The sequence below is a fragment of the Vulpes lagopus genome, chromosome 6, assembly GCF_018345385.1.
Source record: "Vulpes lagopus strain Blue_001 chromosome 6, ASM1834538v1, whole genome shotgun sequence".
In the NCBI taxonomy this organism is placed as follows: Eukaryota; Metazoa; Chordata; class Mammalia; order Carnivora; family Canidae; genus Vulpes; species Vulpes lagopus.
Genome location: NC_054829.1, coordinates 105,652,669 through 105,669,247, shown reverse-complemented (window position 1 = coordinate 105,669,247; position 16,579 = coordinate 105,652,669). Strand labels below are relative to the sequence as shown.

The window sequence follows — 16,579 nt, the reverse complement described above, 5'->3', positions numbered from 1 at the left end:
TGTACACTACAAAGAATGAAAGCAAGTTATATTTTTGTGAAAAAATTAACTAGGATGTCAAGATAATCCAGAATAGAATGAAGACTGACAAATCAGTCTAACTGCATTACATACATGATAACCTAACTGAAGGATGTTTAGGTGATACATATACACAGATGGAGAGACGTAGATACAATTACAAAGATGTTCACATACATAATTTAGTACATACATACATATCTCCTAACTTCTGTCTACTGAGAAAGCCTAAAAGCAATGATACTCCAGTAGCTATAACCACATCCAGGGCCCAGGTCTCAGTTTCCAAATACCATGCCCCAACAAAAGGAACCAGGGCTTCTCAGACAAAGGATTGATTCTAGTGCTGGGGTAGGGGGAGGACAAAATACTGTAGTGTCAGAAAGTAAGGAAGCAGTCAAAAGACAAAAGGGTGGTGGCAAAGAGACACAGGAGGCAACCTGAAAGAGCAGCCAATGGCCGAAGCTGTAACAATTTGGGTAACAAATGTAAATCATGATAGTACTCGATTATAATCCAAAGAAAAAAGTCAATATTCATGGGTCCACAATAATAAAAATAACTGAAAACATTTTAAAATGGGAAAAAAGGGGCAAGCCTTCCTTACAGAAAAATTCCAAATAATAAGAAATGTAGAGTAACTGAGGGAAAGAGAAAATTACCATTAGAATTCCACAGCAGAAGACTGCAGGTATGAGCCGCTGAGGAATGCTACCAGTAGTGGAAGAAATTTTAAGAAGCAATAGGATATTAAATTATCTTCCCAAGAATATTTATGAATTACTGTGATGATTTTAGCATATGCCTACAAATAACTTTATCCATCTCACTATAGAAGGTGGAATTTAATTCTTAATTCCCTATCTGTTAAATGCAGGCTGAAGTTACTCCTAACATAGAGTAAAAAAAAGAATATTAATTTTGCAGTGGAGGAACTTAGCAGCCCGTTATAGACTGAATATCTCCCTCCAAACTCATGTTGATGCTCTATCCCTTAATTTGATGGTTTAAAGTGGGGCCTTTGGGAAGTAATTAGGCTTAGTTTAGATCACAAGCAAAAAATCCTCATGATGGAATTTAGTATCCTTTCTCCTCGTGCATGTAAAAAAGCCATGTAAGCACATAGCAGGAAGATGGTCATCTGCAAGTCAGGAACAGGGTCCTCATCAGAACCAACCATGCTGTCACTCTGATCAAAGATTTCTGGACCCTAAAACTGTGAGAAAATAAATGGCTATGGTTTAAGCCACCCAGTCTATGGTATTTTGTCATAGAGGCCTGAGCTAAGACATTCCTTAAATCAAATGCCCAAGGTTAACATGACCAGGAATAAACAAGGTGATACATATAATCCCTGATATGATGTGATAAGAAGGGCACTTCACTTCTGTGGTATTCTTCCTAAAAATTAATAAATTATTGAGACTCCACTCCACGCTAATCATGAGAAAGCATTAGTAGAGTGAGGAACTGTCTACAAAACAACTAACTGGTCCTGTCAAAGTCCTAAAAAGCCAACAGAAAGACTAAGAAACTGTCACAGATCAGAGGAGACATGACAACTAAATACAACATGATATCCTGGACTACATCCAGGAACAGAAAAAAAAAATGGTGGAAATCGTATAGTTTAGCTAATGGCATTTCAGTAATGTTAATTTCTTAGCTCTGATAAACATACCATGGTTTTGTAAGATGTTAAGACATAAGAAGATATAAGACTTTAGAGGAAGCTGAGTGAAGAACAATGAATTTTCTGTACTATATCACTTCTGCAAATCTAAAATTATTGCAAAATAAGTTTTTAAAACATCAATGGAAAAAAGTGCTGGCAATGACTTATTAAATTGTATGACACAATTTTTAAAAGATTTTATTTATTCATTTGAGGGAGGGAGGGAGAGAGACAGAGAGAATGCGTGCACACACAAGCTGGGGCAGAGGGCAATGAGGGAAGCAGACTCCTTCCCCCTGAGTGGGAAGCTCATCGACTAGAGACTCGATCCCAGGACCCTGAGATCATGACCTGAGCTGAAGGTAGACACTTAACCAACTGAGCCACCCAGGTGCCCCTTGTATGACACTATTTTTTAGACAACTGACCGAACCACACATAACCAGAGTGATTTTCCTAAAAAGCAAATCCGATTATTTCTTCATTTAAAGCTTTCTAACAGTTTTTCTTGCCAACAACAAAAAATTCAAACGCTTTAACATAGTTTATAAAACAATGGAAGGCACAATAATCCCTCCCCCATCCCAAATGTCCATGTCCTAATCACCAAAACATATGAATATAATATGTGACATAGCAAAGGGAGTTGAGGTTGCAGATTGTGTTAGGATTGTTAATCTGTGACCCTAAAATCGGGAGAAAAGCCTTGATTATCCAAGTGAGCTCAATGTAATCACAAGAGTCCTTAAAAGTAGAAGAGGGAGGCAGCAGAGAGTCAGGGAGATGTGACTACACAAGATCCTCAGAGATGAGGTTGCTGGCTTTGAAGATAAAGAGGGGACCATGACTCAAGGAATGTGGGCAGCCTCTGGAAGCAGGAAAAGGCAAAGAAATGGATACTCTCCCACAATCTCTAGGAGGGAATTCAGCCCTACTGACACCTTGATTTCAGCCCTGTTAGACTTCTAACCTATGGATGATGAATTCATGTTATTTTAAGCCACCAATCTCTGGTAAATTTGTTACAGCAGCAAAGAAAAAAATGAACACAAAGGCCCTTCATGATGGCCCTCTTACTTCATTGCTCACCACTCCTCACAACGATATTCAACAGGTGTGCCTTAATATACTGCTATACTACAAGCCATTCACATGAGTCTACCTAAGTTTGATCAGTAAATAAAATGTAATTTTGCTAAACTAATGGTGCCTATCGTTAGGTCAAAGTGACACAGAATGATGACCTTGTAGGAGAGAGCAAAGAAACCACAGCAGGACATCAGGAAAGACTATATGCTAGAGCTTTATCTCAAAAGGCCATCAAAGGGGTTAGTGAGAGCATATAAGTTGCCTTGTAAAGGCTTCTGAAGGGGATCAAATAAATATGCTACTTTTCTGAAATCCGCTTTTTAAATTAAAAAAAAAATTAAATTCTAAAGTCTAAAGTTTAATTCCTTCAAAACTGCCACCAACTAAAATTTTAGCCCAAAGGTAGCCATGAGTATGAAAAGGCTGAGAATCACTATTCCACACACAGTTGGGCCATGCCAAATTTTTCTCAAGCCATGTTTGTTCACCTCTGACCCTTCACACAAGCTAAGCTCTTCTTCTCTACCTGGAACCTTCAAAAATTTCCTCTTTTCCCTTTATCTGATCAATTCTTACTCATTCTTCAGATCTCAGTTTAGCTCTTCTAGAAAACATCTGCTAACCCTATAAGTGAATGCCTACTTAATGTTGCATCTACAATATCTTGGACCACAATGATAGCACTTTTCACATGGTATTGTAATCGTCTGATTGCAAATTCTCTAAGTGAAAAACGAGTCTAGTTTGATCTCAGCTTTAATATATTCCTAAAGCTTAGCATAGTGCCTGGGTTATAGAAACCATTCCCACAGTTTTTTGGGGGAAAAAAGGAGCCTAGTAAATAATCATCAAATATTTCTGCATCAGGCATTTCCCTTGTCACGATGTATCAATACGGACTACAGGATAAGTAAAAAGAAGCTCTTAAACAACACTTTAAGAGCTTCCACTACTGAAAGCAATTTATACCCTAGTGTAAGAACAAATATAGAGATCTGAACTTTTTGTGGCATTTTACACATTTTACTCTATCATCTGAAACAAAAGAAAGTAATAATATACTGTATTTCATTACATCTAAGGTGTTTTAATGCTGCTGCTTTTTAAATTTGCCAGGCATATTAGCTCCTACTACTGTAATAAATTACCACAAGCATAGTGGCCTAAAACAACACAAATTTACTATTTTCTAGTTCTGTAGGTCAGAAGCCCAAAATCAGTTCACCGGGCTAAGGTCAAAGTGTCATGGGCAGGGATGGTTCCTTCTGAGGCTCCAAGAAGAGAATCCACTTCCTTGTTTTTTTCAGCTTCTAGTGGCCAGCCCTTTTCTCCACCTTCAGAGCACATTACTCCCACCTCTGCTTCTGTGGTCACATTACTTTGTCTGTTGGCTGACTCCTCCTGACTCTCTCCAACCAGGTCTGTTGTGATTATATCAGGCCCACCTAGATTGAGGATAATATCCCCAACAGTCAGTCGAAGCTGCAAAGGTTTCAAAGATTAGGATGGACACACAATAGGGGGCCATTATTCAGCTCACCACATCAGCCACCAATGGCAGGTTTTCATACAACTATACCATAACTTCTACCACTTCAGCAAAACCAATTTCAAAATCTCACCAAATTCAGAGATTAAAATGTGAAAAACAGAAACAGAATGTCTTAGAATCAATGAAGTAATATGATTACTGCATCCACCAAGTGGCTTAATGTAGTGACTCATAAAAAGAGCATCAACAAATCACTGAAATACAGAAAAATTCAGGCTATATACATACAAGCTCTGAAACATTTCGAAATTCTTAGCTTCAAGTGAGGTATGTCTGTAAGAAATAGGAAACAGATTATTCTAACACATTATCTACTCACTGGTACCAGTCTGACTTGAGAAGTAAACAAAAGATTTTTAATAAATAGGCTATATACCTTTCAATGGAGGTGCTTAGCTGGTCAGCCTGACTGATGTCATATCAGCTAGATACACCTCTGGTTTTCTTTTCTTTTCTTTCTTTCTTTTTTTTTTTTTTGTAAAGATTTTACTTATTTGTTCATGAGAGACAGAGAGAGAGAGGCAGAGATACAGGCAGAGGGAAAAGCAGGCTCCTCACAGGGAGCCTGACGTGGGACTCAATCCCGGGTCTCCCGGATCATGCCCCAGGATGAAAGCGGTGCTAAACTGCCAAGCAACCCAGGGTGCCGCACCTCAGGCATGTTCTATAAACATCTATGCCCTTCCTGGCATGACTAAATTATCACAAGGTCTACCCAAAGGCTGTATCTGCCTCAGGGTCATAAATCTCCTTCCAGAAACTAAATTACCAACAAAGGAAAATTGATTCTATTCTTGCTGTATGCAAACCAGACATGAAAATCCAAATTACAAGGTAAATATTTTATGGAATGTTTAGTCACTATACATTTACAACCAAATTAATCATAAGCTCTCTTTAAAATAAATGAATTTCCTCATTCTTTCCCTTGACAGAGAACTAACATTTTTAATATCAAAAATACTTGCTTCATTAGTCTTTTCCTGAATCAAATATCAATATTTTTTTAAAAGTCAGATTAAAGGTTTTTTTTATTATTATTATTATCTTAAGAAGAACATCAAGGTCAGCAAAGTACAAGCTCCTCTACAGAGACACAAACTAACTTGGAGAGGCAGAATCAGGTATAAGAATGTAATTTATTCATAACTGAACTACCAAGAAATAGGGCAATATGCATTTTAACAATCACTCTTGTTAAAGTTTTAAAATATTTCTGAACCAGTTGGTAAATAGTCACACAGCCCTGACCCTGCTTCCCTGGTATACTGCACAATGCTATTCCCTTGCCCCAGACCTCTAAGACCTCCTCACGATCCAGCAACTAAAAGACTAATGCCTGGCAGTTACAGGCTTACAGAACCCTGCTCTAATGTCAAGGCTGGTATCCATTCAGTCACTAGTATGCAAAGTACAGATTACTATTTTAGATATAGGACCCCTGATAATAAAGTATCAATAATGTCACTAAAACAGAAATTTTTTACAAGCATAAAAAGTATATGACCACCACACCCCTTAAGAAATCTACAACCGGAAACCCTGGTGTTTTTAAAAATGAGGAATTTCTAGAGCACCTGGGCGGCTCAGTTGGTTGAGTGTCTTGACTCTTGATTTCCGCTCAGGTCATGATCTCAGGGTCCTGGGATTGAGCCCTATATCAGACTCCCTGCTCAGTGGGGAGTCTGCTTGAGGATTCTCTCTCTCTCTCCCCATCCCTCTGCCCACCCCCAATCACACACATTCTCTCTCTCAAATACAAAAATCCTAAAAAAAAAAAAAAAAGAAAAGAAAAAAGAAAGAAAGAAAGAGGATTTCCAATCACATCTGGATACCCTGGATTATTATTTTGTAATGAAAGGCTAATAACTAAAAGTAACTGTCCCAGTCAGACAGAGCCTACAGCCAACAGATTCAGACTGTGCAGCCATTTGGATGAAACCTCACTGCATTAGTCCATTAGTTCTCCTCTCTGGCTGCCATGGTAATGAGTGTTATGAGTAGAGGGACCAAAAGAAAACCGATCCCACTTAACCTATGAGTCAGGTACTTGGCTTTTCTCTACATAATCTAATATGATTCTCACAACAATCCTGTGAAGTATCACTATCCTCATTTTACAGACAAATTCAAATAGTTGGTAAATAGTGAAGCCAGGCATCGCAGGTTCCAAAGCTCATTTCACAATACCTGTTTCTCAGAAATACTAGGAAAAACAAGCAAGTTAGGACTTGGCCACCGGCTAGGCGAGGCATTTTACTACTCCCTCTCACCTCCCTACTTTATCCTGCTTTTCCTTGGTTCCTATTACAAGCAGCTTTCACCATACAATTTTAGAAAACCTAAAACTAATTAAATCCACCTTTCCACAAGCTGGCTAGATGAGGTAGGTGAGCTATTTGAGGGAACCTTCCAAGAGTAGATCTATCTGTTGGAGAGAGGAAGGGCTGGGCAGTGTAAGAAAATAATAAAAAGACGGAAACAGTGATTGAGCCTTAAATACAGGAAAGGACCGGGAGAACTAGCCATACATAGATCCGTTCAGTCTTCAAAAATAATAATATGAAGCCAAGGTCACTTACTCAGTTGAGTGCCTCCTGCCTGCTACCACTGGGAATATAAGGAAGAAAACTCACATAGTCTCTGTCAACTGAAGAATTTAGATGTTGGTGTTCTGAAGGAGATGGAATGAAGGGGACTCTCCTTTGTTAAATATCTCATTTTGCTAAGCACCAGGTACTTTAAAAATAGTAACTCATTTAGTATAATTCTCTCAACAATTCTAGAAGGAAGGTATTGTTATTCCCTGAAGCTCAGAGATGTTAAGTAATTACCTCTACAAAACCCAGAACTGTATCAAAGCCGACAACCTTTTCACTAGCCCACACCTTCTGACAGTTCTGGGTATGCTCAGCCTATTGGAAATAGTGGCTTCCCTAAGGCTGAATATAACATGATTTGCTCTAACATGCAGGGCTGACTATGAAGATGCTCTCATTTCTAGGAAAGTCCATTGAAGACCGGCTCAAAAATCTGTTCTCTTTCAATGTCTTTAAGATTCTAATACTTCAGGATTTACAGATAATTAGAAAGATGAAGTTAGTTGAAATACTATAATCTGTGGCAATGAATGGGGTTTACAAAAATTATTACACATATAATTTCAGAAACCTGAGGGGAGGGTGGAGTGGGAATGAAAAGATACTGCAAATAACTAATACAATACATACAGCAATGAAAAATAAAATTTAAGCCCTGATAAAAGACACTTGTTTATATATGGAATGATTTTTAAGATTCTCAAGATATTAATCTGCTTAGAAGGAAATGATGCATCTAGATGGTTACATTATACCATGGCAATATCTTCACCAGAGGACCTGATGCTTCTGCTCAGCTATAAAGGAAGACCAGAAACCTAAGACACAGATGCTGCTCTGATCAAAAGGAACTTAATTCAGACACACTGGGGAGATTTTTATCCTTTTAAATTTTGCATGTGCTCTCAAAGTTGAAGGGTTTCCTTTAACTGACCAGACAGTACTGCTGAGTGGATGGTATGTTTCTATCCTCCATAATGGATCCCAATAATTCCTATTACTAACTCATCTTTCTCTCATTATTGGCAACTAAAATGATAAAACTGTCAGTAGTATCATTCCTGGAAAAGGCATATGGAAGGAAGAAAAATACATTTTCATTTGAAAATGAGTACCATTAGCTTCCTAAAAGTAGAATTAAGCAGCAGTGGTTTACTGTTAAATCAGAGTGCCCCCCCCCCCAAAAAAAAAACCTTTTAAAATTAATCCTTTTCAATTGGGAGAAATTTTGGAAATACATTATCATATTGCCAGGATATTATTTCATCCAATCTTCCCTTTTTTGAGGACTGGGCTTTGGAAAGACTCTCAAAAGGTAGAGTAAAAGTTTAAAAATATTCAACTAACATTTCATATGGAAATAAAAATAATTCTAAAAGCTCATATGCTGCTCGTGAAAAACTGAAATAGAGAAATACAAGTACACAAAAGGAAGTTTAAGGGAACTATGTAATAGACTCAAAGAAGTCAAACTGTATCTTCAAATGAGTGGGGAAAAGCATATGAGCAGTTAAACCCAAAAACCAAAAGTGATAATGAAGTCTCAGTTTTCAGCCTATGCCTATTCCCTACCCTTTCCAAAAAAAAAAAAAGACTCTAAAGACTTTCTACATACAGTCTCTTAATAGAAGACTGGACTTGGAATTAGGAACACTGAATTGGCCTTGATTAACAAATGTTTAATGAATACTTGAATGTACATCAGTGACAAGAGAGACAAAACTGCCATCCTCACAAAGTTTACACAGCAATTGGTGAAAAACATACCCACTTAACCTTTCCGGATCTCGATTTGATCTATAAAATTTGAGAAGTGAACTGTTTTTCAGACTGCACTCCAAAAGCACCTGAACCTCTATTTGTTTTTAAATATTTTATTTATTTATTCATAGAGACAGAGAGAGAGAGGCAGAGACACAGGCAGAGGGAGAAGCAGGCATCATACAGAGAGCCTGACGTGGGACTCGATCCAGGGTCTCCAGGATCACGCCCTGGGCTGCAGGCGGCGCTAAACCGCTGCGCCACTGGGGCTGCCCTGAACCTCTATTTAAACCATAACAGCTCTGCTTTTGTTCTGATTTCTCCATCAGTGCTCTATCCACTATTTCCTTTGGAAAAAAATAAATGTTTTTTTAAAATGTTGGATAACCACTAAAATAAGTGATCTCTAGATACCATTTCAGTTTAACAATTCTGTCTCCTGTAATGTTACATATGCACACTTCTGACCTGTTTCTTTCTGCCATGTCTGGAATTCCACTGAGACACATGAAAAGGCAAACTATTTCATGTAGGGCTAAAGAATAAACCAATACCCAAGGACTGCTTAATATTTATTATAAATGCCAATACAATGTAGGAAACATAATTTTTTCTAAGATTAGCGAGAAAAAAAAGGGGGGGGGCAGCCCCAGTCGCTGAGCAGTTTAGAGCCGTCTCCAGCCCAGGGCATGATCCTGGAGTCCCAGGATCGAGTCCCATGTCGGGCTCCCTGCATGGAGCCTGCTTCTCTCTCTGCCTGTGTCTCGACCTCTCTCTCTCTCTCTCTAATAAATAAATAAAATCTTAAAAAAAAAATAGATTGATCTTCTCTACTTAAGCTACTTCCTTCCACAAAAACAATAAAAAATTTGACCCTAGTTCTTTATCCTTTTTGTTTAATTGAGGTATAATTGACATATGCTCTATTAGTTTCCAGTATACAACATAATGACTCAATATTTGTATAAATTACAAAAATGATCACTATAATAAGTCTAGGTAACATCTGTCACCATACATAGTTACAGATTTTTTTTTTCCTTGTGATGAGAACTGGTAAAATTTACTCTTAGCCTATTTCTTTATCTTAATTTCCAAATTCCTTAACAATGACATTTAAGGCCTTTCTGCAAGCTGACTCCTTTTTAAGTAGTATTCCTTACAGCTTCTGTGCCTTGGGTTCTCCCTATTACCCAGCACACTTCTTGTCTCTTGACAATAAAATACAGGTGAATTTAGGAGAAAGGCAGGAATTCTATCTTTCTACTAGGCTAATCTTAATTACCTGAATGGCAAACATGCAACAAATGCTGAAATGAATTATGTTAATATTTATAAACGGTAGAAACAAACATCACCTATATTTGGCTTCTAATGTTCTTACAGATCTAATATCCTCATTACAACTGATATCCTGGCATTTCTTGAGCCTTCACAAAATTTGTAAGGCTAAGATCAGTATTTGCCACTTTTTTTTTTTTTATTTATAAAGAAGGGCATGGTTTTTTGTTTTAAGATTTTATTTATTTATTTATTCATGAGAGACACACACACACACAGAGAGAGAGAGAGAGAGAGAGGCAGAGACACAGGCAGAGGGAGAAGCAGGCTCCACACAGGGAGCCCAATGTGGGACTCGATCCTGGGTCTCCAGGATCATACCCTGGGCTGAGGGCGGCGCCAAACCGCTAAGCCACCAGGGCTGCCCAGTATTTGCCACTTTAAAAATCATTCACTAACACAATAATGCATACCCAGAAAATCAAGAAAAGACACTTCTTGGAACACTATTAAACATGGGTTTACAATATTCCAAAAGGCTTGAAATCTCTTCTTAAATTATCACGTGCTAGTTCCTTCACTCACGAAACTGTTTAAAAACAAAACGAAAACGACAATCTGTATTAAGTTTACAAGGACAAAAGCTGCTCAGAAAGTATCTTAATGTGTGCTCGGGACAGGAACACAAAGCCTACAACACTGTTCACATTCACACCCATTAGAGGAAACGACGACTCCTGGAAATAAAGCATTATGGTTGATTCAAAGTATATTGTGCCTAAGACATCACTTTTGTGGGAAAAAAAAAAACCAAAAAAACAAAAAACTCAACCTCTGATTCTCAGCATAAACTTATGATAAACTTATGTTTGAAAAGCATCAGCTGTAAAAACCACATACTGGCTGAACTGATTTATATAGCCCAGTGAATTTTCATTAACTGGATAAAAGAGGTCAGTTCAACAACTGTTTGAAAGTACTAGTGTAGCCCTGCTGTCTCACACAGGGCATTTTTCTTAAGCATTCAATCACTGGCGAGGGTTCTCATCCAAGATACTGTTAAGTCTGTAACGTGAGTTCCCCCTTCCCAGGCCCCATCCGTAAACACTCAGATCCCAAGATGAGGTCATAAACGGCCTAGAAATGATCATTTTTCACTTGAACCTCCTGCCTTCTGAAAGCCTACGACCGTAGCATGAAAGCGGCTTTCAAGTTGACAGGCTGCGGCCGGCATGAAGGCCTTTTCTCCCCTCGACGCGGGGCCAACTCCGGCAGGCTTTTGTGTTTCAGAAGTGAAGCTGAGGGGGGAGGGGGGTGGGGGGTGGGGAAAGACACCCAGATCTAAAGGTATTCGTTTAAATAAAGCCGTTTGACACCTGCTCCCTTTGCAACGCGACCAAGCAAACTTCCAAACGCCAGAGCAGCCGCCGCAGCTGCAATGACAGGTCTCGCAGGCCGAACTGGGTCAGGGTTACGGTCACACTTTATGTTGCATATTTACACCCTTTTGTCTACAAACTTGAGCGCTAACTTAAGTTCCCTTCAAGGCCACGTGCTCGCAGGGCCGCAGAAATCAAAGCAATTCTGCTGCGCCGGGGAAGGGCGGCAGCCCCGCAGCCCGAGGGCCACAGCAGCCTTCCCCAGACCGCGCACTCCGCGCCGCCTCGGCTTTTCGCCGGCGACAGGGTCGCCCGGGGCAACTCGCCGGCGCCCGGGCCCGGCTTGAGGACCTCTCCACCGAGGCCGGGCCCCGCCTTTGCTGCCTCGCCTACTAACCCCGGGCGCTTTCGGGCCCAGGGTCACGTTACGTAAGCAGCCCCGGCCCCGGCTTCCCCGGGTCGGCCCCCGCCTCCGCGCCAGGGCGCCCCTCCCCCTCCCCTCCCCTCCCCCGCGGCCCGCGGCCCCCCTCTCAGCCCGGCCCCCCTCGGCGCGGCCTCCGCCCGCGGCCTCCGCCCGGCGCCCCCAACCCGGCAGCCCCCGCCCCAACGCCCCACCCCCCGGCCCGGCCCGGCCCGGCCCGGCGGGTCCTGAGCGCCAGCGCCAGGCTGCCCGCCGCGCTAGGCCCCGCGCCGCGCTGCGCCGGGGCCGTCCGCCTCACCGTTCTGCTGGTGCGGCGCCGGGCCCGGGCCTGCGGGCGCCGCGGCTCCTGAGGCGCTGGCTCCGCCGAGCTTGGGCGGGATCCGGGCGCTGGCGGCCGGATGAGGGGACTCGGCGGGGGCCGACATGACGGCGCTGCTGGCGGCGGCGGCGGCGGCGGCGGCGGCTCCGCTCCGGGGAGGTGGGCGGAGGGAAGGGAAGGCGGGGCCCGAGAGGCGAAAGGAAGAGGAAGGAACGCGCCCGGCGTCACCGAGGGAGTCGCCCGGGACTGCGGTCGGGCTGCCGGCGCTGCCCCGCGGAGCCTCGCTCGGCCGCCAGGCCCCCGGCCCCCGGCCCACCGCGCCCGGCCCGGCCCTGCCCTGCTGCGCGCCCCGAGCCCCGAGCCCCGAGCCCCGAGCCCCGAGCGCGCGCCTCCGGCCTGGGGTCGGTCCTCGCGCCGCGGGCCTGGGGCCGTCGCCGCCACGCCCCCTGCAGGCCGCCGCGGCGCCCGGCGACTTCAGGCCCGAGGCGGGGCCGGGGCGGCGGCGGCTCAGGCCCGGCGCTGCAGCCGGGGTCGCCCTGAGGCGGGGGGGGGGGGGGGTGGTGCAGCCCGGGAGGAGAAGGGACGCCGGTCGGCGGTGCGGGGAGGGGACCCGACAGCCGCGGGGTGACATCCGGAGCCCAGGGCCACGCCGCCCCGGGCTGACCCCACCCACCCGCCTCCCTCCGAAAGGGAGCCCTGCGTTCCAGTTTGGGTTTGTTTGTTTGTTTTAAGATTTTATTTATTTATTTATGAGAGACCCAGAGAGAGAGAGAGAGGCAGAGACACAGGCAGAGGGAGAAGCAGGCTCCGTGCCGGGAGCCCGACGTGGGACTCGATCCCGGGTCTCCAGGATCCGGCCCTGGCCTGAAGGTGGCGCCAAACCGCTGAGCCACCCGGGCGGCCCCCGTGTTGGGTTTTAATGTCGAATTTTTTTTTCTCCCCTCAGTGTTAATTCTAAAGGAAATACGGCATCCAAGATCCCTTTCTGTAGGGGATTCTAAATCCCCTGCAAAAGGGGAAACATTCCGCGTTGATAAACACCGGAATCGAAGTAGGAGTTGCACCATTCTAAACTTTTCCCACTGACTGCAATCTAGGGAAGAAAAAGGAAAAAAAAAAAAAAGAGTAAGAAACTGGAAGACAGACTTTAACTTCTTTATGATTTTTACCAAGGGTTGCTTCATTCTGTTGGTGTTTAGGAAAGAAGCTTGTATAGGGGCGTCTGGGTGGCCCAGGGAGTTAAGCTTCTGCCCGTGGCTGGGGTCCTGATCCCTAGGTCCTGGGACGGAGCCCCGCCCCTTGCTTCTCCCTCTCCCCTCTACTCGAGCTCTCTCTTGCTATCTCTCTCAAATAAAATACTAAAAAAAAAAAAAGCCATAGCAACCAAAGCAAAAACTCAGTTTGCTTTTTCTACATTGACATCTTTGATGCCCTGACCTGTCCCAGCGTGGTAATTGACAAGCAAGTCTTAGGCTACATTAGCGAAGTCGTTTTGCCATCTTGGAATCCTGAGTACGGCACCATCATTCTGTATTAGAAATGAAATTGCTCAGAAACATCATTGAATTCGAAATGGGATCTAGCAACAAGGTATTTCTGGAGTGATCAGTCTAATGTACAGAATAATTATGGAAATCATGTAGTCTGTTCTAGAATAATGCAAAGCTTGTCTTTCGTTGTTCACATGAATTAATGATACTTGGTGCTTTAATGCACCGAATGGACTACATATAGAATTTCAGTGGTTGGATTTGTATTTTTGAGTTTTAGGATTTTCTGGGATACATCATGCTCCACATAGACAAAAGGGGCAAGCTCTTTTCCACAGCATTTCCACCTTTTCCACGGAAACCTAAGCCATGCATGAGCAAAAGATCACACTCTGCTTTATCAAGGAGATTTCATGGTTACAGGTTCCAGCACTTGCCAGGAGTTCTTTGAAAAAAGCCTCAGTAAGAAAAAGCCCTGGCTTAAGGTTACCATTATGACGGTCAGGGAATAACTAGGCAATTGGCATTCAGTCCCTGAATGTATCTTCCTGAGTGTAAGAAGCCCATTTTAATCAGAGGTATATGGAATGAAGGTGAGCCCTATCTCTTTGGGAGAGACTCCGAAAAGGGTGGGCTGGGACCATATGTTTCAGCAAATCTTCCCTACAATCTTTATGACCTAAACGGCTTCCACTTGTCCACTAATTGACCATTGTATTTTCTAGCATGGTTATGAGAATCTTTTGCATGTCAGATCCTAGAACCTCTATGAAAATATGTTATTTTGCTCCATTACTTTTTTTTAAAAGATTTTATTTATTTATTTATTCATGAGAGATAGAGATACAGAGAGAGAGAGAGAGAGAGAGAGAGGCAGAGACACAGGCAGAGGGAGAAGCAGGCTCCATGCAGGGAGCCCCATGTGGGATTCAATCCCAGGACTCCAGGATCATGTCCTGAGCTGAAGGCAGGTGCTGAATAGCTGAGCCACCCTGGCGTCCCTGCTCCATTTCTTTAAGTTCCATGACTGCTATCAATGAAGAAAAAAGAGGGAAAGGATGAAGGATTGAATGAATACTTATCATATACCAGGCACTGTACTAGTCACTTGATACATTTAGTCCTCACAATAACTCTATGGGGTATTTTTCTTTTCTTTTTAAATATCTATCTATTCATGAGACACACACACACAGTCAGAGGGAGAAGCAGGTCCTCCCCAGGGAGCCTAATGCGGGGCTTGATCACAGATCCCAGGATCATGCCCTGAGTCAAAGGCAGACGCCCAAACGCTGAGCCACTCAGGCGCCCCTATGGGATATTTTTCTTATCCCCATTTTACCAGAGGAAACTGAGACAGTCTATGTAATCTTAGTAAAAAAAATGAACCTAAAAAAAAAAAAAAAAAGAACCTGTAAATAACAGAACCAGAGATCAAACCAAGGTCTATTTAGCTCTAAAATCTTTGCTCTATTCACTACAAACTAGGCGGGGTTCCTTTACATTTTTCTTTATAAAGCTATGCTAATTATTATGTACTGTTTTGCATGTCAAAGGATTTTGAGTTTTACATATTTAAAATTTGTTCCAGTATTCTTTAGAATGGTGGATCTCAAAATGTTTGAAATGCAAATTGTTAGGTCCCAGCCAGGACCTACTGAACTCTGGACCTTGCACCCAATAGCCACTCTCTCCTGGTCATTCTGACACATGGGAAAATATGAGAAACACTGCTTTACAACAGCAAAGCTAAGCTGAGTTTGTTTTTTTAAAGTTAGGAGGTGATGCTCCTTTTCTTCAGGACATCTTTTCAATTTTTTTGCCACCTCTAACTTCAGACTCATATTCTCTGTAACAGAAGTTGTAGATTTCGAACTAAACACCTGTGTGTATCTCAGAAAACGATAGTCCAGTTCTTTCTGTATCAAAGGCTGGCTTCCCATTTTCCTCAGACAGCTTTTTTATCTCTAGTTTTTAAATCATGTTTGGCCCTTGTGGAACTCCTTTTCTCTTTTAGAAGCATTCCCTATTGGGTGTCCCTCTCCCAATATGAAAAACAATTTTCTTCTTTCTCCTTCTCCTTCTTTCTCCTCCTTTATATATACATTTATTGCATTTTTAGTAGGCCCACACTTTGAGTGGCAAGGTTATAGTATTGCTATATGTTTGTGTTATATGATTGCTTATGTTTGTGTCATTTAACTATCGCTTAATTCTTGAACATCTAAGACACAGCTAAGATCCTAAAAGAAAAGAAAATGGGATCATTAGGCAAATAATTACCATATAGTCAACCTGTGCACAAAAGTGCATGCAGGAAATTCTCTCAAGTTCTTACTTGGAATATTTGGCTTTATTTTAGATATACAGTACTGTAATTTCTGTACTTATCCAGCTCATTACAAGTTAGAAACAATGAATCACAAGGCAGGGGGAGGAGGTGCTATTCATATAGGCGCTTTGAGAGCAGCAATCACAATTGGCAGAATAAATACAGGAAAGACAAGAAAATGGGTAAAACAGAAGGACTGAAAATGTACAGTAGTCTGAAGCAATTAGTTAAATTGAACAATCTTTTATATCCCTCTGGGAAGGTAATAAACACAGCCCACAAGCCTGCCATCTGAGAATTCCTAACCTGGTATTCTGAAGGGAATTGAATGAATGGAATTCTCATTCACTGACCACCTACAATATAACCCGAAATCTCTGGAGGACATCTCTCTCTCCACAGATAGACACACACAGACGTGTTCAGGAGACAGCAGGGATATACAACCTATGTTAAACCTTAGAAACTCTTTTACACAGGATCAGGGTAGGTTCCTAAAGCCCCATTGTCTCTAAGTTCCAATATTCACAAGTCCAGAGTAAGCAGAAGAGTTTACCCTCCTAGGCCACATAAGCATGTCCACCAAACAGAAAGGTGAGCCAACTCTTTGAAGCTTTAGAACCAAGCTTACTCTTCCCTTTTTTGCTGATACCAAATTG

At 42.4% G+C, this 16,579-nt stretch overlaps 1 protein-coding gene across 3 annotated transcripts in view; it reads right to left on the bottom strand.

The window, feature by feature from the left end:
- The window catches only part of SEC24B (SEC24 homolog B, COPII coat complex component), a 98,499-nt gene extending 86,052 nt beyond the window's left edge, over nt 1–12,447 (bottom strand). For 2 of the 3 annotated variants that reach the window (XM_041758868.1, XM_041758869.1), the window contains exon 1: nt 12,078–12,445. In XM_041758868.1, coding sequence (XP_041614802.1) covers nt 12,078–12,204 — 127 coding nt within the window. In that variant the 5' untranslated portion in view covers nt 12,205–12,445. Of the gene's footprint in view, nt 1–12,077 lie in introns of all 3 variants that reach the window. The other variant, XR_005988395.1, reaches the window with a different exon arrangement.
- Nucleotides 12,448–16,579: the final 4,132 nt, after the last annotated feature.